The 22,238-nt window shown below is 39.8% G+C and overlaps 1 protein-coding gene across 5 annotated transcripts in view; it reads right to left on the reverse strand.

The window, feature by feature from the left end:
* Positions 1-22,238, reverse strand: part of DCLK1 (doublecortin like kinase 1) — a 518,012-nt gene that overhangs the window by 177,793 nt on the left and 317,981 nt on the right. Inside the window, exon 3 of one of the 5 annotated variants that reach the window (XM_082246219.1) lies at positions 4,658-4,846. The exons of the other annotated variants lie outside the window; for them this stretch is intronic. Coding sequence (XP_082102345.1) covers positions 4,790-4,846 — 57 coding nt within the window. The 3' untranslated portion in view covers positions 4,658-4,789. Of the gene's footprint in view, positions 1-4,657; positions 4,847-22,238 lie in introns of those variants that run through there. 5 annotated transcript variants of the gene reach the window in all.

Consider the following 22,238-nt stretch of genomic DNA (forward strand, 5'->3'; position numbering starts at 1 on the left):
AGTACATTTTTTTCAGAAATGCAACTAAATATTATAAATCTAGAAAATAAGACTTAAGTATTATAAATTACCAATCAATTACATTAGTAGAGGCAGACATTTTTAGGGCAGAACTATTCAATTGTTGAGATTTCATGATCATTACTAAAGAGACATCACATCTCTATTAAATAAAAGGTGAAATGCATGCCGACAGTGGTGATATATATATTTTTTTTTTTGGGGGGGGGGGGGGTTTCTACACGCAGCTCTCTTTTTCCTTTGTTCTTCATAGAAAACACTGTCAACTGCCACTTATACTTTGGTCAAAAACTGCAACATCTATGTATCAAAAAAGTAATCTCTAACATAATTGTTTATAACTATTTATTAAAATGTTTTAGTACTCTTACACCAACATGTAACTTAGGTATAATGGTTTCAATTATATTTTCCACTATTTTAACATTTTGTTTTATGTTATAAAAAATTTCATGTTGGAAAAAGCTACAGGTTATATGTATTCTACTTTAATAGGCCAAATCATCAGAACGCATACTGTGTCCTAATATGATTTGAAAATACACTGAGTTTCATATTCCCCCCGCTTTTTTCATGCATATAAGTTAATGTAATTCATCACTGGATATAAGTCAAATTCCAGTATTACAATATCATGTTACATTGTTGCTCCAAATCACAAAATAGCTGCCTATATAATATGTTTTATGAATTTAAATTTATGTTGAATTTCTGAATCCTTTGGTCTAAATACATAGATTAAGGCTGTTTGAGAAAAGAAGTAATTTTAAACATTTCAGAGATTTCTTCAAATATCCAGTCAGGTTTAGGGGCACTAAACCTAATTGGGAGTTTGAATTGAGTACAGGCCCAGGTACAATATACTGTTTGTACATTAGGAACATTACTTTAATGCCTTTTACTATACAGTTAAATTGGTCATTCTAACAAGTGTGTTTGGGGTGCATTTTGAGCAAAACGCTGATACTTTATTGTTATATATGACATAGTTGTGTTTATTACAGGAGATTCAGACCCAAATACTGTTTGCCTGTCTCATATATTCCGCATTCAAATCAATACATCTAAGAGTATGAAACTTTAAATGAAGAAATTCGCATTTGTTTAAATATCCTAAATAGTTGGACCAATTTCTGTTTGTTTTTCTTCATATTACAGAATATTCAATCACATTATTAGTCAGTGATTACTAAGCAATATTACTCAATCTGCCACCCCAAATACACATACAGTTTAGTTTCTAAAAAACATTCTGCAAGTAATAAAAAGTGCAAAGGTCAAATGAAAGGCGCAAAAAGTGATTTAGCAAATACAATTTTAATCATAAAATTATTCTGAATTATTAAATTAAGCAATCACATAGCATCTTGTTAACATTCATAATCAAGAATAGCAGTTAAAAGAAAAGCACAAAAAGAGTATTATTAGTTCACAAATTCCTGGCAATCCAGATGTCATAGGAAAGACGTTAGCAATATACATGAAGACAAAAGCTGACTGCCTGGTTCATAAAATACATGGTGAATGAAGGGCAACTGGGCCCAGGCAATGTGTGCAAATATTTCAATTTGCAACATGAAACTATTATTATTTTTTTTTTTTTTTTTTGAGGAAGCAAACTGCTGCAGTCTTTTTGGTTCTGTGCATATCAAAATATTATGAAGAGAAAAACATACACATACAATGTCTGTGCTGTTTGAGCATTTTCTGTATTTTTTTTTTTTTTTACAGAACAAAATGATAGCCTAGATTATTATTACGGATTTTTTTTTTTTTTTTACAGAAAAAAAGGTAAATAGTTAAAAGTGTAATTGAAGTCTCCCACCTTTTATCTCTTTATCACTCTTTACCCTGGCATGTTATGATTTGTCACTGTTTTTTTATTGTAACTGTTTAAAACAACTCTTCTCTCCAGTGCTCTGTACTGGCATAGCTGAGTAACAGTTCTAACAGAGACTTGTATTGCGGAGAAGGGCTGGGTTGTGTCAAACACATTCTAATTACAAAGTCAACTCTGGTGCCTATTCTGCAGAGATATATTTAGGCATGCTGCACAAGTGCTGCAACAGGAAAGTGGAATTAACACTATGAGGTTGTTTGTACAATATTTATATGTCTGTGAATCCATTTCTGTGACTTCAATTGTACTTTTATTTATTAAACCCTGGTTATATGTTTTAAATTGATGTCAATGGCAATCCTATTGATCGTCTTTTCAAAGATCATAAATTGTTTTAAAATTGGTTTATGTCAAATATGATTGATAGAGAAGCCAGGCATTTAGTTCAGAAAATTCTGTCAATGGAAAAATGTACTAAAAATTCAGCAAGAGAATGTGTTCAGATCCTAATTGGTAAAAACAATACACTTTTATTCTAGAAGTCACAAATAAGTATCAAAATGAAGAGGCGGCAGAGGAAATGCAGGGTGCATAATTAACAGGCTTAAAGAGCTGGTGGTGTGGAGGATGTTAAGGGTGGAGCTATGAGCCAACTATACACAATAGGCAGAAAGGGATTGTAGGGCATTTATAACACTTAAGAGTCTTCCTCGTTTGCGCGTTCAGATCCTAATTAATTGGTTCTCTTATGGCACTTTTCCACTGCAAGTACCACTCGGCACTGCTTGGCCCAGCACAGCTCCATTTGCTTTTCCACTGTGTGGTACGAGTCGGCACCTTTCAGCACTGTATAGGCTCTACATGGCTCGGTTTGCTTTTCCACTGTTGTAGTACTTAGTAGTAAGTGGGTGGGATTACAACGATTCTCTGACCAATCAGTGGCTAGTAGTGACAAGCAATCAATGCTGCATGCAAAGGATTGTGGGATATGGTATCGGTACGGCCTGCTTGGAACCCCAACTGAGGTGGTACTGTTTAAGCGAGCCATACCGACGCCGTACCATGTAGTAGAAAAGTGCCGCTGTACCAAACCTTACCGAACTGTTCTAACCTGTACCATGCGGTACCATACAGTGGATAAGCGCCAAACCGACCCAAAACGATCCGTACCATGCAGTGGAAAAGCGCCTTTACCCTAATGTATAGAGAAACCTTCTAAATTTACTGGGGGAAAAACACCCAGAAAGAGTTTAGTCCTGAGTCTTAATACATTTTGGTTTCATGGTAAATATTAAGATCATTGCGGCCTTATTAGTGCAATTGAAACAACACTGTTTAGAACTTACCCCAATACTTTTATTAATTTGCATTAGTGGTTACATTTTCAGGACAAGCTTTCTGTGTATACCTCTTCTTCTAAGGTCTGAGCAGTACTGATACACAAAGCACTAGCAAAAATGTTAAAAAACAACAATTTCTGAACAGAAGTAAAAAATAACACAACATATGGCAAATAATGGAGAAAATGAGTCAAATAAGGAGGAGAGTTATTGATAGGGAAGGGGGGGAGAGTCACAGAGGCAAGTATGGTCATAAAAAAAAGGAAGTCCACATTCAGTCTGTTATCTTTTGCATCAAAATTCCCTTGAAGAACCAAAACATTAATGTCTTTCCAACAGGTGTTAAGTTATCCTCTTCCTTATGTTCTTTTAGGCTAGGTTCACACCAGATGTGGCGGGACTGTGTTGGGTAGCTATACTAGCGCAGTTCCACACATGACCAAGGAAAATGTCTTGTCTCCCTATCAGAACTATCACTCTGTTGATTTTGGGCGGACCACACCACACACCAACCGCTGCGCTGCATTCCAGCTCTTATGGTGTGTCTATAAAGATTAATTCTTTTTTTGCAATTTCTGGCCGGTCCTACCAATGTAACATCCCTGGTTGCATTGAATGAGATAGATCACATTACTGGAGGTGCAGCTGTATGCTCCTACGATACTGCTGGTTCCTTTTGCGCACATGCAACTTTTTAATGGAATAATGTGACTGCACAGTTTGCAGCATTTAGCGTTGCAAGGTTTTGTTTCTTTGCTTGTGTCCCTGTAATCAAAATGACATTTCCATTTGATTAACATGTGTGCGCCTCTATGGAAGACATGAATGTTTTGGTTCTTGAAGGGGATTTTAAAACTACTCAAGAAAGGAAAACCTTTGAGCTGCCATGATGCAGTTGTTTGCAACAAAAGATAACAGGCTGAACAGTTTTATGGCCATTCTTACATCTTTGACTTTTTCCCATCACCCTTTCCATTCCATAACTTTCTTCTGTACCTGACTAACTTTCACATTTTATTTTACCACGTGTTGTTTTTTTTTTCCTTATTTTCAGAGATTTTTTTGCAAATGCTTAGAACATCAGTACTGCTTGGACCTTGGAAAAAGGTGGTACCCTGAAAGTTTGTCCCGAAAATGTAACTGTTAGTCAAAATAAAAAAATGATGATGGGCAGTACTCAACTGTGTTATGGTAAAGACTGTGAATTCTATAACAGGAATGACCTCTACCGAGTCTCATGTGGCAGTGTTCTGTGTAATATTTTATGAATAAGAATCCCACTTACTGCAGGAGACTGCATATATTAGTAAAAGGACAAACCTCAGAATCTCAGCATGCTGGAACTGTGCCTGAGCATTACCTAGCAAGACTGCAGAGATTTGGATGTAGTCATTATGAGATCATTTTTTGGAAGTCAAAATGTTATTTAATTGTGGGCGATTTTTTAATATCAGTATCAAATATAACATACCAAATGCTTCCAAAGTACTTTATGAACCAGAGTCAGCCTTTGTTTAACTTAATGTTACGTTAATCAGCTTTAACTATCACCGAGTCACAAACCAGACACACTGCTCCATTTTCTCTTTTAAACTGAGTCTCCTACTGAATCCAAATCATCCGATGACAGGTGACGATACAGGTCCTGTAAGATGAAGTGTATTATAGATTTGTTCACCTGTTATTCCTCTTATCAAATATATATATAGATTTTTCACAAACAATTTTCATTAACTAATAACACTGCACAAAATATAGCATGACATGATCAAAATCACTCAATATTTGTAAAAATAAATAAATAAATAAATATAATGGTTTTACTGGTTTAGCATCATTTAAACAAGTTAAATAAAAAAGAGACTGTAACAAAAGAACAAATTATATGCCAAATTTAAGGCAAGGTTTTTAATGTTACGTTTCATATTTCTATTCTTTGTTACATAGAAACATAGAAAAGTGATGGCAGAAAAAGACCCATCGTGCCTACCCATTTTTTTTTTTTTGGGGGGGGGGGGTATTTTTCGTTAGAATATAGATCTATGTTTGTCCCAAGCATGTTTGAAGCCATTTACTGTTGTCTCACTACCTCTGCTGGTAGTTTATATCAAGCATCAACTACCCTCTTAGTAAAAAAAAATACTTTCTAAGATTAGTTTTGAACTTTCCTCCAGTTAGTTTGCGGTCATGTCCTCTTGTTCTTAATTTTGGTTTCATGTTGAAAAAACTGCCCTCCTGAACCTTGTTGGCATTTGATGGATTTAACGGAAACAACCAATAACGTATTAACCTGTGGCCTAGATCTGAGAGCATTGTTACTAAATCTTTGAAGAAACACTCAATTGTTGCTAAAAAAAATAAATATATAAAAATAAATAATAATAATATTAACATACAAACTAATTAAACTGCTTATATCCATTCTTCACAAAAGCAGGTAAGGATCTTTAGAAAATGTTTGCAAAATACTTGCAAGGTATATACTGTAGTTGAACTGAAGAGGCTTGATTCTATCTGAACAAAACGGCAATTTCACTTTAGAGATAAACTGAACCTTAAAGTAGAACTAAAGGCAAAACGTTTTATTATTTTTTTGCATAGAGTAACCCGTCAAATATTTTTTGTCTCCATCTGTTTCCCATTGCGAAGATTTCCCTTCACTTCCTGTCCTATAGCCAAATAGGAAGTGAGAGGAAAGCCCTGCAAATAAAGGGAATCTCTTGGGGACTCCCAGATCACCAGAACTAGTGTCCCCATTGGAAGATTTCCTTTCTATTACTTTTCTGAGGACAACCCAAAATTTGTGATTTTCTTTTAATTTAATTTTTAATGATAATGGTAAACAGGACAAACAGAGAGGCTGAATCTCCCTAACGGGGCACAGACAGCAATAAAAACTGACAGGTTTTCTAATACCTTTGCACTCTAGCCAAAACTAAAAAAAAAAGTTTTGCCTTTAGTTATACTTTAAATTTAAGACATGCGCTAAAGCAGTGTTTCTCAAACTGTGGTCCCTGGAACTCTGCAGGTCCATATAAGGGACAAGGTAGTCTCTTGTCATCCAGTTATTCTCCTGAAGGTAGTAATGTTGTTAGTGGTGATTGGCAGCAGTAAGAAGAGGTGCAGTGTTGGCTGCGGTAGCTCCCCTATCCCAGCCGCGACTAAATATGGATGACAGTAGGAAAAAGCCTATTGTAGGCTCTTTTAACTTGATTCACTAAAGACAAATAGACTGTGCACTTTTGCAAGTGCAGTTGCTCTCCAGATCTTAGTAAATGAGGTAAAGTTTCACTCTACAAGAAATACCTAATTACATCCAAGAAAAAAAAAAAAAAGAAAAAACAGCATTTTTGCTTGCACATGATTGGATGATGGAAGTCAGCAGAGTTCCCCCTCATTTACTAATCTTTGGAGCAACTGCATGTACAGAGTGAAAAGGTGCACAGCCTATTTTCCTTTTGTAAATCACCCCTTGTGTCTACAACAATGGATCTGGGTGCTATTGTCCCATTGCCATTGTCAAGATAAGACAGGTGATAGAAAGGTAAGAAGGACAGAGATCTATGATAGAGGGCCTAGTTCATTACAGGTTTTAAAGGTAAACATATGAGCTGGAAGGAAATGGAGCATTCTAAATGGGAGGCCACAATGATAAATAATATAGTATAACATAATGTAAAATAAAGCAGTTGGGCAGCACAAACAAAGAGTGAAAAAGAATAGTCTAAAGTAGAGGCAGCTGTGCAAGAAAGATTAAAGCAGCTATGGGCATAGACTAAGATAAACAAAGAAGCAAGACATGACTAGCCATACAGTAAAAATGAGAAGCAGCACAGATCAGAATATAGTGTGATTATAACGAGTAAATGCAGAGTGAGGCATCATAGGCAAATGGTAACGAGGTGTCAAAGACAGGCACATCCTCCTTTGTTAAAGTTGACATGTGTATCGGTGGTACACCACATATATTACTGACTTGATTTATGAACACAACCAGATGCAGCCCAAACCCCACCTGCATCAAGCTATGCTCAGAAGGAACATGTTCTGTTGAGATGCTTTGCAATACACTCCAAAGGAAAGGCAAGCTCATGTGAATGAAGCAGGACCTCTGGTCATATGGTGTAGTGAGTGCAATAAACAGAAGGTAGACTGGGGTTTGGCCAAGTGTCTACACAAATCCATAACGTTTCATGAACCTTACAACTTTGAGAGCCACTGCTCTAAAATAATGTGTTCCCATTGCCCAGAGAAAGCAGCCAGCTTCCAAAGATCATTTTATCATTGTAGATTTGAAAAGAATTGGAAAAACCCCTAATTATTATGTGAAAAGGGGACACGATTCTAGATCCACTGTCTTTAGATAAGAAAATGGTTTGTCATCTTCACCTGAGCACTTATGAAAGGGAACTCCAGGCACAATACATTCAGCAATATACAGGCAAATTAAAGCAGATCTTTACTCCCCCCCTGCTTGTTTGCAAACTTCAAGTTTACATTCTTAATTTTCCCAGCCTGGTCAATTAGGCTGACTAAAGATGCCAAATGTCTTTGCAAAGCATTCCGTGATTTGAGAAGGAGAGATTGTGACATTCATCTGCACCTCCTTCATGTACAGAACACCTTGCACTAAGACTTTTTCTGAATGGAGGATTTATAGAGTAAGCAACTCATTATCTCCAGCTGCAAGTGTCAATGCCGACGCTTGGCACTTACTGTACTGTACAGGCTGAATGAAAGTTAGCCTTTTTTCCAAATGCAGCAGCAGGGACACATGGCACACTTTTTATTAGCAGTCATTCATTTTTACAGTTTAAATGTCCAAAACGGTTTTTGGCTGGAGTTCTCACCTTGCTATGGATTCAAAGACAACAATGCAGTGATGCATAGTTTCATGGTGGTCTTAAAAAAGTGAAGGGTCTAAAGCTGTCCCCAAACACTACAATCCGCTTGTGCAATCTCTTTACAATCGTATATAAATTTTAGCAGAACCCATACAGTGCATCTTCCTAAACAGTTTAATCAAATAAAACTCAGTCAGGTAAGCTGCTGAATAACATTTTTGGTGGAAAAATCTAAAGGGGATTGTACAATTATGAGGTAATGTATATGGCTTGGCAGCTATAGAAAAAGGAGCCTAACCCCAATGTTTATTACAAACACGTTTCTGCAAGGATGTCATTCAAGTTCTGAGGAGTAGGGTAACAGCCCTGGCATTCTTGCCCTCAAAGTACAGTATATGTACAGTGTAATTAAATTGTTGTTTTTTTTCTTAGATAGAGTAGGAAAATGTAAGAACCTGATTTCCTGCTGGCAAGAATCGCTAGGACAAAAATTAAATAAGTTCTAAAGCCTTAACATTGTTTACTTATTCCTTGCATTGGATAAAAAATGTTTAGGTAAAAGTTCCACCCCTTACTCCTTCTTATATTTCCCTGAGCACTCACTCGATCCAGCACTGTTCACGTCTGTAGATGATTTCTCCTCTCACTTGCGAGTCTCACGGGCTTTGATGGGGCAGTGGGAGCAAAATTGGTTCCCACTACTGTCAGTCAAATCCTGTGACGAGGGAGCAGGCCTATGGACACAGGCAGCATAGCTCGGGATTGAGCCCACAGGTGTGCCATGATAGGAAGCAGCTTCTTATGGTGGCACAGTAAGAAGAGGAAGCCAGGAGCGAAGGCAGGGGACCTGAACAAAAAACAGGTTTATACTTAGTGGAACTGCCCAGAGCAGGTAAGTATAAACCTGTTTGTTATTTAAAAAAAAAATTTTCAGTCTACAATCACTTTAATTATTATTTTTCCAACGGTCACCAGAACAAACGGTGAAGGTAAATCCACCAATGGTGAAACCTGTTCTGGTGACAACTCTCTAAAGGGGGAATTCCCCCCTCAATTCATAGATTTTCTCTAATTTCCTGTTGCATCTCTGGAACAGGAAGTCAAGGAAAATCTCTCAAAAAGGACACAGGGAGCTATACAAACTGATAAGGGCTTTAACCCTTCAGTACTCTGTTCAAAATTATGAAGAAAAAGTTTAGGTAAGTCGTAGACTTTAAAAGGAATAAACAAGATTTGTAGCCCCGCTCTGCTCCTGTAGTAACCAGAGTGACTGGAAAAACCTTGGATGGTAAAAGGAAGGGAAGGAAGCGGGGTTACCATCAAGGCTAGACAAAAGTAACACGAAGGTGGGGGCATTTTTATGTTGCTTCTGCTGGCACACACATGGGTGGGCACAGGCAAGATAATTCACATTGCACTAACTCATAGACGTCCAGTTCTTCTATTCACATACAGCTGTAGCTTTTCTTGCTTGGATACGCCAAGCATTGTGGTCACATTCCCCTGCTGGATTTTCAATGGAAATAAACAAATTCTCAAAGGGGAAATGTTACCATATTGTCTGGCATAAAGCCCAGTTAGTTAAGTTATGGCTGCAGCATGAGCAGATGAATCTCTTAGGGCATCCTTGAGAAACCCACTGGGACTTTCCCTTTAAATTATATATGAAGACTACGCTGATTTAAAATGTAACATTTTGCTTTACTAATATGTCTCCAACATATATACCTGTCACCAGGAAACATTTCAGAGCTACTTTATAGTCTATGCACATTATTAACACACAAAACAACAATCACCGCAGAGTAAATAAAACTATGACCACAAAGATTTAATTTTAAAACTTTTCAAGCGTGTGTAATTGCAACAGCCCATTAACGAAATCACATTTATGCTAGAGGGCACAATAAAGGCTGCATGTCCCCATCTGGCTAACCAGTGCTGACACACACATCTGCCATTACAACAACCTTAACATCAAAGTCTGGCACCAACAATTCTCTCAAATCTGTGTTTCAACATGTCAAAACAAATGGGCTGGCTAAGCAGACCTTCCACATCTGAAGCAGGGAAAATAAACCCTTAATGGAAAGGAAATAAATCCTCAAAATTGGGGCATGCATTCCTTAATAAAGGGAACATAGTCTCTGTACAGGCACCGGTTGCTAGGCAACCACACAGAGCATGATATCGGTTACACATACTTCTCACTGGGTTTATTTTTATAGAATACTTAGCTAATGATGGCAGGAGATGGAGATAGTGCAGTTTCCATGTTAAATCACCATCCTGTGTGCTGAGGCAATATTCAGAAGAAGAAGGCATACGTATGTACACTGCTCAAAGTAGTTAAAAGAACACTTTGAAAACATATTAGATCTCAATGGGGAAAAATATCATTCTGGATATTTATAGTAATATGGACTGGATAATGTGTTAGGATCAAAAGGATGCCACATTGTTTGATGGAAATGAAAATGATCAACCCACAGAGGGCTGAACTCAAAGACACCCTGAAATAAAAGAGAAAAAATGATGCAGCAGGCTAGTCCATTTTGCTGAAATTTCATTGCAGCAACTCAAAATGGTACTCAGTAGCTTGTATGGCCCCCACGTGCTTGTATGCATGCCTGACAATGTCGGGGCATGCTCCTAATGAGACGACGGATGATGTCCTGGGATATTTCCTCCCAGATATGGACCAGGGCATCACTGAGCTCCTGCACAGACTGAGGTGCAACCTGGCTGCGTTGAATGGACTGAAAAAATGTCCCAGAGGTGTTCTATTGGATTTAGGTAAGGTGAGCGTGGTGGCTATTCAATGGTATCAATTCCTTTATCCTCCAGGAACTGGCTGCATACTCTCGCCACATGAGGCCGGGTAGTGTTGGGCACCAGGAAGAACCCAGGACCCGCTGCATCAGCATAGGGTCTGACAAATGGGTCCAAGGATTTCATCCCAATACCTAATGGCAGTCAGGGTGTCATTGTCTAGCCTGTAGAGGTCTGTGCATCTCTCCATGGATATGCCTCCCTAGACCATCACTGACCCACCACCAAACCGGTCATACTGAACAATGTTACAGGCAGCATAACGTTCTCCACAGCTTCTCTAGATCCTTTCACATCTGTCACATGTGCTCAGGGTGAATCTGTTCTCATCTGTGAAAAGCACAGAACGCCAGTGGCGGACCTGCCAATTCTGGTGTTCAATGGCAAATGCCAATTGAGCTCCACGGTGCCAGGCAGTGAGCACAGGGCCGACTAGAGGACGTTAAGCCCTCAGGCCACTCTCATAAAGTCTGTTTCTGATTGTTTGGTCAGAGACATTCATACCAGTGGCCTGCTGGAGGTTATTTTGTAGGGCTCTGGCAGTGCTCATCCTGTTTCTCCTTGCACAAAGGAGCAGATACAGGTCGTGCTGATGGGTTAAGGACCTTCTCCGGCACGGCCCAGCTCTTCCAGAGTAACTGACTGTCTCCTGGAATCTCCTCCATGCTCTTAGAACTGTGCTGGGAGACACAGCAAACCTGGCAATAACATTTATTATTGTGCCATCCTGGAGGAGTTGGACTACCTGTGTAACCTCTACAGAGTCCAGGTATCCCCTTATGCTACCAGTAGTGACACTGACCCTAGCCAAATTCAAAACTAGTGAAAAACAGTCAGAAAAGATGAGCAGGGAAAAACATTGTTATTAGCCTCCACCTGTAAAACCATTCCTGTTTTGAAAGTTGACTCATTTTTGCCATTCTAGTGCACCTGTTGTTAATTTCATTAACACCAAAGCAGCTAAAACTGATTTTCTGGCACAGAAATTCCAACCTAAAAATCAAGAGAGCATGTTATAGGATGACACTAAATAGTCAGTTCCCTGTACTGGGCCATTGGATATGACGAAGGTTGTTTGGGTCATTTATGACCCCCAAAATATATTATTATGGCAACTAGGGAATAACTATGGCCAGAGGACAGGTGCAGGAACTCCCCCCTTCTGAGTCACCCCATGTCTCCGCTCTCTACCCACCTTAGAGCACCGTCCCTTGGTTCCACCTCCTACCCACCTACCAGTACTGCTCCTTTTGGAGAATACAAAGCCAAGTATCATTTTGTGGTTCCAAGTACATTTTATGGAACTTGTTAATTATAACAAGAAAGGCAGTAAAATAGATCCCTTGCTGCCAGCAATAATTGACCCCCCCCCCCCCAAGCAATAATAGACACTCTGAAACAAAATACCACCCCAGCATCAATAGACCCCCCAGAAGCAACAAAAGATCTCCCAGCAGCCAGCATCAATAGACCCTTCAGCAGCCAGCATCAACAGACCTCACCCTCAACCAGAAATAATTTACCCCCCCCCAAGTAACATAAGACCCTCCCTCCTGCAACAATAGACCCCCCCCCCATGCAAAAATAGATCCCCTCCAGCTACAATAGATTCCCCAGCAGTAAGAGAACCTCCATCACCCCTTCCCATTAGATACATTCAGTAGCAGGAGGTGCTAGTATTCCATTCCCACACGTTCCTGCTAACTATAGTTATAGCAGTCCATGCAGTTACTATAGAGCTTGGAGATATAGGTGTTCCAGAACTGTCTGCCTACATCATGATTTATTAAGGTAGCAATAGCATTTGGCAAATATATTTAGATGAAGTGCAAACATAGTTTGGAAACTTGAAAGCAATTATTATTCTGTATCAATAAGGAAACTACCTTTGAGATAGAGATTAGAGGGGCAAGAGCACTTATTGGTTTTGCTATGGAGTCCAATAACACATAGTTATGGCCCTGTATAACAGTTTGATAGTAGTCCTTTTAATCTAAACTATTAGCACTTACTGTTTCTGCCGTGATATTTTATTATGTGGCAAGATAGCCTTGGCTCCCCAATACTGCTGGGTCCCAAATCAGCTCAATGCCGAGGTTGGCAACCTGCCGATCGCGATCTACCCATCGATCGCGAGTGGGTGAAGGGTAGATCGGATGCCCTCAGTGCCGACACGCTGATAAGTGACCTTCTCCCCACAGCAGGGCTCCTTACAGATGCAGTGTCTGTACAGTGCGGCTGCACTGGCTCCTGTGATTCCCTTCCGTCAACACTTTCTCCCGCGATCAACCCCATACATCTGGCCCGCCCACTTATACTTCATATTCAAGCATTTAGGATCTATGTAACGTGCAGAATAATGGGACAGCAGTGCCAGGTAAGTTTACTGCAAGGGTTACTAAGGAAGAGAGAAGCAGTTGCTAAAAAAAGATATATTATACACCACCAGCAAATGAAGCATGCAGTTTTAAGGGGGGTGCTGGCAGATGAACACAGGGAACATGTCACAACCATACATGTAAGTAGCCGCTCCTAATCTCTGAACTCTGCCCTACTTACTCATGACCTGTGAACTCTGCTTCAGGTCTTAATCAGATGGGCGCTGAGTCCCGTCCTTCATACACAGCTGCTTTTTGCTGCGCCTGCATCTTCCTCAGAGCTGCATGCAGATAGCGCACAGAAATGGATGCACACACAGCTGGCCCACAGACACAGTCGCATCTAAAAATCTGACATTCATGCAGGAGCGAGTGCACAGAATTGAACACAGACACTGGGGTTGATTTACTAAAGACGAATCCACTGTGAACTATAAGTGCACTTGGAAGTGCAGTCGATGCAGATTTGAGGCGAAGATCTGAAATGAGGGGAAGCTCTGCTAATTTCTGTCATCCAATCACGTGCAAGCAAAAATGCAGTTTTTTTATATTCCTTGCATGTCCTCCTCAGATCTACAGTGACTGAACTTCCAAGTGCACTTGCAGTGCACTTGTAGTGCACAGTGGATTTGCCTTTAGTAAATAAACCCCACTGTGTTCAGATCTTGCACTCTTCCATGAATGTCAAATTTTGACATGCGACTGTGTCCATGCAACTGCTGCATGTGTGCATCCAATTTTGTGGGCTGCCTGCACGCAGCTGTGAGTTGGCTGTGGACGCAGCAAAAAGCAGTTGTGCACGGAAGACTGGACTTAGTGTCCATTTGAATGAGCCCTTGTTACTCCTGACCTCTGAGTTCAGTTACTTCTTAACTGTAAACTCTGATTTACTTACGCCTGACCTCTGAACACTGTGTTACTCCTAACCATTGCACTTTTTATTACATAGAATTTTGATTTTAACTTTGTATTACTTACACCTCACTTCTGCACTTTACTAACCACAATGTTTGCCGCTCTTAAAACCTAAACCCAGCCCAGCTAACCAAGCAGAATCCAGCCAGCCAATCCAGAACTCAGTCAAGGCTAAAACCTAGTCCAGCTAGCCAGGAGTGAACTCAGGACAGCCATCCAACCAGACCACAAGGCAGGCCAGCCAGCCAGGAAAAAACTCAAGCAAGCCAACTGGGCCAATACATCCTACTGACCTTTGTAAACTGCCCTACATCCTACTGACCTCTGTACACTGCCATATATACTACTTACACAGGCCATAACTTAGAGCAGACAGCCAGGATGGCATTGAGGCCAGGCCTGAAACTAGTCAAGCAAGTCAGCCTGCAGTACCACTAGTGTGTCAAACTTGTTGGGGAGGAAAACTACTCTCCAGACATTAAAAACTTGCAAAGGAAAGTGAACGCCAAGTTTCTCATTGTAGCCAACTTTTAACCACTTCCAGACCGCCCGCCACTGTAATATGTCGCTACTTTGACGTTATATACCGGGGTTATAACAGCTATCTGCCATAACCCCAGTTTTTTTTTTACTGGGCGGGCAGTCCTCTTTCTCATAAAAGTGGTCCCAGCAGCAGATTCACCGCAAGATCACTTTAATGGGCAGCAGGAGAGGTGCCCTATACCCTACTGCCATTTCCTGGTCGTTTTCCCCGCTTACTGGAGCCGTCGGTAGTGGGGAAAACAATCCGGTCCTTTCCCCTTCTAGCCAGGAAGTCGAGTGAGGGCAAGCTGGCCCCCACTCGACTCTTGCCTTGAAGGACCGGAGCGATGTCATACGTCACTTCCTCCCAACAGCCTTAAAGGGCCCATTTTTTTTCATGATGAAAAAATTACTTTTTTTTCTGCTTTTTAGTGTGGATGTGAGATCTGAAGTCTTTTTGACCCCAGATTTTACATTAAAGAGGACCTGTCCTGATTATTTATTTTACAAGGGAGGTTTACATTTCTTGTAATAGGAATAAAAGTGATCAAAATTTTTTTTTTTAAAGGGACAGTTTAAAAATAAAAAATAAAAGGTAAAATAAATAAGAAAAATAAAATAAAATTTGCATACGCAAGTCGTGCCCACATATGTAAATGGTGTTCAAACCACACATGTGAGGTATCGCTGAGATTGTTAGAGCGAGAGCAATAATTCTAGCCATAGACCTCCTATGTACCTCTAAACTGGTAACCTGTAGAAATGTGTCGCCTATAGAGATTTTTAAGTACCAATGTTTGTTACCATTCCATGAGCGTGCAAAATTTTAAAGCATGACATGTTGGGTATCTATTTACTCAGCATAACATTATCTTTCACATCATAGAAAACAATTGGGCTAACTTTACTGTTAAGTTTTTTTAAAATGCAATGAAATGTATTTTTTCCCCCAAAAAATTGCATTTGAAAGACCGCTGCGCAAATACCGACAAAAAATATTGCAACATCCACCAGTGTATTCTCCAGAGGCTTTGCTAAAAATATATATATAATGCTTGGGGGTTCTAAGTAATTTTCTAATTTTCTAGCTGATTTTAACTTGTAAACAACAAGTGTCAGAAAGAGGCCTGGTCCTTACATGGTTAAGGTAGGCCAAATTAAAATAGGCTTTTAAAAAAAAAAAGGGCAAGGCACCTCGTGGTCTTTGATTTCCTTTATGTTGGTCAGGGTAGATTATTATTATTAATTTACAGGATTTATATAGCGCTGACAGTTTACACAGCAATTTACAACATGAGGGTAGACAGTATAAAAATAAAAACACTTTAATACAGTAGGAATCAGAGGGCCCTACTCATTAGAGTCTAAGATGGAGGGTCAAGAGATACAAGAGGTAAGACCGGGTGGGGGGGGGGGGTGTACTGATGGAGAAAATAAATGTACAGTTGTTAGGTGGGGGCCAGATAGGTTTCTCTAAGGAGATGAGTTTTCAGAGATCATCTGAAAGTAGACAAAGTAGTAGATTGGAGTTCGGAACCTGTATATATCGCTTCATATCAAGAGATGAGGTTATACAGTGAAGTTTAGTAGTAGAAGTATTACCATTAACAGGGATGTTGAAGTTGCCAAGAATGATTGTGGGGATTTCAGAAGACAGAAAGTAGGGTAACCAGGCAGAGAAGTCATTCAGAAAAGTTGATAACGGTCCAGGGGGCCTTAGAGAAACATGACAAAATAGACTAATACAGAGTGCCTCAAAAGAGGAGAGTGTCATTGAGGGGGTGGGTGAAGTACCTGATATGTGCTGCATGGGCCTAGAAGGATTCCCACTCCACCTCCCTTCTGTTAAATTGTTCTGGAATCTTCACCTCTCAAACGTTGCCTACCCCTGGCCTGGATCTGAAGGATCTGGGTGTTCTGGTAGATCATTAGCTTAATAATAGCATGCAATGCCAAGCTGCAGTTACCAAAGCAAGCAAAGTCCTTTCATGTATTAACAGAGGTATGGACTCCAGAGAGAGACACATACCATTTTGCCCCTGTACAAATCATTAGTAAGACCTCATCTGGAATATGCAGTTCAGTTTTGGGCACCAGTTCTTAAAAAGGATATCGGGGAACTGGAGAAAGTGAAGAAGGGAAACCAAACTGATAAGAGGCATGGAGGAGCTCAGCTACCAGGAAAGATTAGAGGAATTGAATGTATTCTCTCTTGAGAAGAGGAGATTAAGGGGGGATATGATCAACATGTATAAATACATAAGGGGTTCACATAGAGAAGGTGGTGTTGAGTTATTCACTTTAAGGTCATCACAGAGGACAAGGGGGCACTCTTTACGTCTAGAGGAAAAGAGATTTAGTCTCCAAATACGGAAAGATTTCTTCACAGTAGGAGCTGTGTAAATGTGGGATAGGTGGTTTTGGCTAGCTCACTTGATTGCTTTTAAAAAGGCCTGGATTCTTTCCTAGGTGTATATAATATAACTGGGTACTAATATTTATAGGTAAAGTTGATTTGATCCCATAAATATCCGATTGCCTCTCGGGGGTTCAGGAAGGAATTTTTTTCCCCTGCTATAGCAAATTGGATCATGCTTTGCTGGGATGTTTCGCTTTCCTGTGGATCAACTGCGGGTATAGGATTGTGTATATGGGATCATATGGTTGTGTTTTCTTTACTGTTTTTTGTTTTTTATTGGTTGAGCCGGATGGTCTTTTTTCAACCTGACTAACTATGAATAACTATGAACTATGGTCTATAGCTACAATAAAATCCATGTGTTCTGCCCCATTACACACCTCAATAACAAAACTAAAAAATGCAATTTTCAAAAACTCATACTGCTTTGCAAATAAGACTGAATAACCAATTTGGCTCCCGCCCCTTCTAATTTGTGTACACTGGGTTTGAAAAACAGAAGGAAAGGAACAAACAGAACGAGGTCTCCTAAACTATTACATTTATCAGCATGAATTCAAAACTCTGACTATCTCCAGTAATTTATTCTTTGGAAAAAAAAAATTGCAACTTGCGCTCTTTAACTCCTGATAGCCATTTTTCAATTTAATTCTTTCAGTCAGCCTGCTTGAAAGCTCAGACGCAAAGTAGCAGGCATACTGTGACAGGCGGCTAAAGTATTGCTTTGTACTCCTTTCATCTTCAGGAATAAAACGGTGTTCACAAGGAGCTGTATGGACAAAGAGTTCAACAGTAACTCTGCAAAGATTTCAGAAAATATAAGTAGGACATCCACAGAGTCTATTAAGCTGATATATATTTAATGAAGTTATCAAACCATGCAGGTACATTTAAATAGTAAGAGAATGATAGGATTTATCTATCTATCTATCTATCTATCTATCTATCTATCTATCTATCTATCTATCTATCTATCTATCTATCTATCTATCTATCTATCATGACACTGAACCCGATGCATCAAGCTGCAATATGATATGACAGAATGTTAAAAAGGGGCATATTATCATGTGTTACAATGATTACGTTTGACTTGGCAAAGGGAGGAAGTTTCAGAAATTATTAACTAGAAAGTGTCTCTTGTAAATGTAACACCTAATTAAGAAAGCATGACCTCTTGGAAAACACCATTTATCACCTTGGGCAGTGCTACAAGGTAGAAGGGCTACTAAGCCACCACGTTGCCACCTGTAAAGCAGACCTAGACTCAGACAACATTATCATTCAAACAGCTCAAATCAAGTCAGTTGGAATGATATAGCCTATATAGTCAGTATTCTGAAGCCGCTCTTTTGCTGTGGTCCATATTTTTCTTCAATGCACAGTAGAGCAGCTCTTACTGTTTCTAGACTCCATTCCTTGATGACACCATTAGGGCCTATGTCAATGGGCTTTTGGTTGCCTTAGTCAGGCTCTGCATTCCCATATGAAGTCTATGGGAATGTAAACCTGCTTGAAGAAGGACAAATGTAGGTCAGAATGTGGTTAACTACAAGTCACATGCTTCCGCCAAAATGCACCTGTAATGTAAAACTGATGGCAAAAAACATAAACCCTGTTGACACAGGGGTATTCCAATAATTAGAAGCAGACAGGGGAGGGGTTTCCCTGATAAACAGAAATTGACCAGGCACTGCCACATGTGCCTAGAGTTCTGCTGCATTTAATCAGGAATTATCTGATAAAGGCAACATTTTTTACTGACTGCTTTGTCACGTGTTGCCCATGAGACCAACTGAGGCATCCACCATAGGGAGCAATTAAAGATGCATAGTAGGGGGAGGCACTGAGGCCAGAGTGCCAATACCAGACACTCCATCCTGGGTACAAGTTCAGACCTGTGTATGCTCAGACTGCAAGCCACACAAGATCATTGGTCTTCATGGTGCAGATGGCTGCCTGGCAGATGGCATCTGCCCCTATTACGGCCCTGCATTATACTGTGCTAATGAATGCTGTTTAAACATTTAATCTACATGTCAAGTTTGAGTCTGCTTTTAGGCACATGGAGATGTCTGTAGATAGGAATACCAAGAGATCATTGCCAAAATCATTCACTACATAGGAAACATAAAAGCCTTCATAGGAGGACTGTAGTTGGACAGAGTCTGTGCTACCTATTTCTGGAAGCAATCAAGAAGAGAAGCCTGATATGAGACACAAGATAAAAAAGATTCTGGACCACTACCCTAATCTGTACAAATAATTTACATAAAGGGCTGTAAGCTACCAGTCCTTCCATCATGAGGAAACCAGCCTGAATGCCTGGTATGTCAGTCTGGTATCATTGGGGGGCCGCTATCCTAGACTGTACAGGCTGAAACCTACAAGATAAGGGGTTGTAAGCTACCAGTTCTTGCACCATGGGGATACCAGCCTATATCCTGGTATGTTAGTCTGGTAACCTTGGGGGGTAAAACCCTATGCTTCCATAAAACTCAAAAAAATATTTAAATAAATCAACCTTCCCAAAGGGAGGATCAGTATTATAGGCTGTGCACAGTCTTAGTCATCTCACAATTATACTTAAGCTAGTATTCACACAACATGTAAAGTATGTGATGCAATGATTGTTCACAGAGAACTCTTAAAGTGCCTGTTGACATATATGCGATGCGGGAACTCTGTGAATGCACTCAAAGTTCCTGCATCGCATTCAAATCACAGGCAGTTCACACTGCCATACGTGAATCACTGGGCGGTGTCAATATAAAGTTAACGACACCCCCCAGATTAGTTTGCATACTGTCAGTTCGGACATGAATCAGATGGCATAGGTGTGAACCACCATGCGATCCGATTCTGCTGTGGACCCAAAATAGGGTCCTGTGCGTGTTCTGTCCGAATCCGATGCAAATTCAGCCATATAATCTGTATGGCTGGATTCACATGGCACAGACATTGCATTTGATTTTCAGAGCAGTGTGTTCTGAATCACATGCAATGTCTGTCATTGCTACAGTGTGAACTGGGACTTAACAATCATAAGGGCATGAGGCCCATTGTCCCAAAAGCACATAAAGCCATGATATGTTAAATGGTGTGGACAGATCAACTAGCTCCCACACAAGACCAAATAGTTTTGCTAAGGCGTTGAATAATTACTGATATCAAGGAATAATGCATTCTGTCCAGAAATTGATCCAATGTCCAAATTGATGAAGGCCAATGGCCACTATAGGACTGGCAAATGTATTCAGTTTTCACAAATTGAAGTCAGGGAGCAGGCTCATGAAAGGACTGCGTGTGAACAGCAATCTCTCTGCAGAACGTCAACATGCCACATCCCTCACCCTCACTGAGTCAGCGCTAGAGGCGTGCATTCTGAAGACTGCATTAGCTTTGCTGATTGGAGAGCTCTAGCTAAGCTTGGGCTGGAAAGTTCTATAGAGACCACTGCTCACACACAGAAAGCAGTAATTAATTCTGCAGTCTGCTCCCTGCGTCTGAAGGAAGGAAGGCTTTATCCAGTTGTGGGAGGTGAAAACAATAACCAACAGAAGGACTTTTAGCAATGCATGTTTTCCTGCACAATCTAGTTACCCGAATTGGGATTAAGTTCACATTTCTGCGATGCGGGAACGCTGCGAATATACAGCGTGTTCCCGCATCGCATCCGCACCCCTGGCAATTCCCACTGCAATATGTGATACGCTGGGGGGTGTCAATTAAAAGTTAACGACACCCCCAGATCAGATCGCATATCGCAGTGCAATCTAAAAGTTTGCACAGAATCAGATCGCATTAGTGTGAACCACCATCCGATTCTGGACCAAAAAAAGGGTCCTGTGCATGTTTTAGTGTGATTGCGGTGCGAATTCAGCCATACAAACTGTATGGCTGAATTTGCACCGCACAGAGATCGCATGTAATTTTAGGAGCAGTGCGCTCTGAATTGCATGCGATCTCTGTGATCACAGAAATGTGAACCGGCACTTATACTGATACCTCTGTCAGCACCATCACCACCACCAAAACACTCTTCTTCTGCTGGAAAGCTATATTGACAGTATTTTAGTTTCCGGTTTGCATTTTATTCTATTCTTATGAATAAATAGAATATTCAGCATTCCAAAAAACAGCTATAAAGGAAGCCCTTTAAATTGAAGGAGATACTTTGCATTCTAATGTCTAATGGTTGTTTAATTACTGCCTTGAATTATATAAATATCATTTATTCCAATAATTACACAGAAGTAAACTGAGCATGCTTATTTCTGTAAAGAAAAACAGAAGAATGAGATTTGTTCTTTGTTACTTTGTAATGGTTAGGCTCCTAATTCATTTGACAAAGACAATGATAAGTGTATACATTAAACAGGAGAGTAGAAGATGAAATGGTGGGAATTATGTTGCCATGGAAAGCACTAATGTCCAGTTATCTCTGAGCAATCTGTGATCAAACAAAAATGGACTTAAAAGCTTTTTATATGTCACCCAGCTGTAAATGGCAATATGTATGGAAAGGTACAATGGCTTTTTATTTAATTAAAGAGGGATTTTTGTGCAGGGGCACACTCATCTCTATGTTTTTTATGGGTATGTTTCACAATAGATATATACCTTCATATTAAAGACGAAATATTATATAAAAATGACATTTCATTCAGTTACAGCCATTAGAAAATAATGTTATGTATTTTTATATACAAATAACGTAAGCACCTGAATATATTTTATATCAGCCAGTCATCATTTTATTACTTGTAGAGAGCATGCTCACAAGAATAGAAAGCAGGCAGATAACCTTAGTAGTGTGCTGCTGCTTCACTATCAAGGTAATGGCTGGGGTGCCTTTGATCAGGCCTTATTGCTTAGGTGCAGTGCAGTTTGTAGAGAAGTTTAAAGCCTGGCTGCACAGTCTGGCAGGTGAATATTTATCTTGTGTTCCTAATCTTTTGTATGCTGTCTTGGGTTTCATTTTCTTATACCTACCTAAACATAGTATGAAAAACACATAACTGGTATCTCCCCCCCCCCCCCTCGTGTCCATTCCTGTACCTTAAATATCAATCAACCCATTTCCTCCAGCTAAACATCGTATTTGTTCAATCCTATATACCCCAA

This window comes from Pelophylax lessonae (genome assembly GCF_965119305.1).
Source record: "Pelophylax lessonae genome assembly, chromosome: 2".
NCBI lineage: Eukaryota > Metazoa > Chordata > Amphibia > Anura > Ranidae > Pelophylax > Pelophylax lessonae.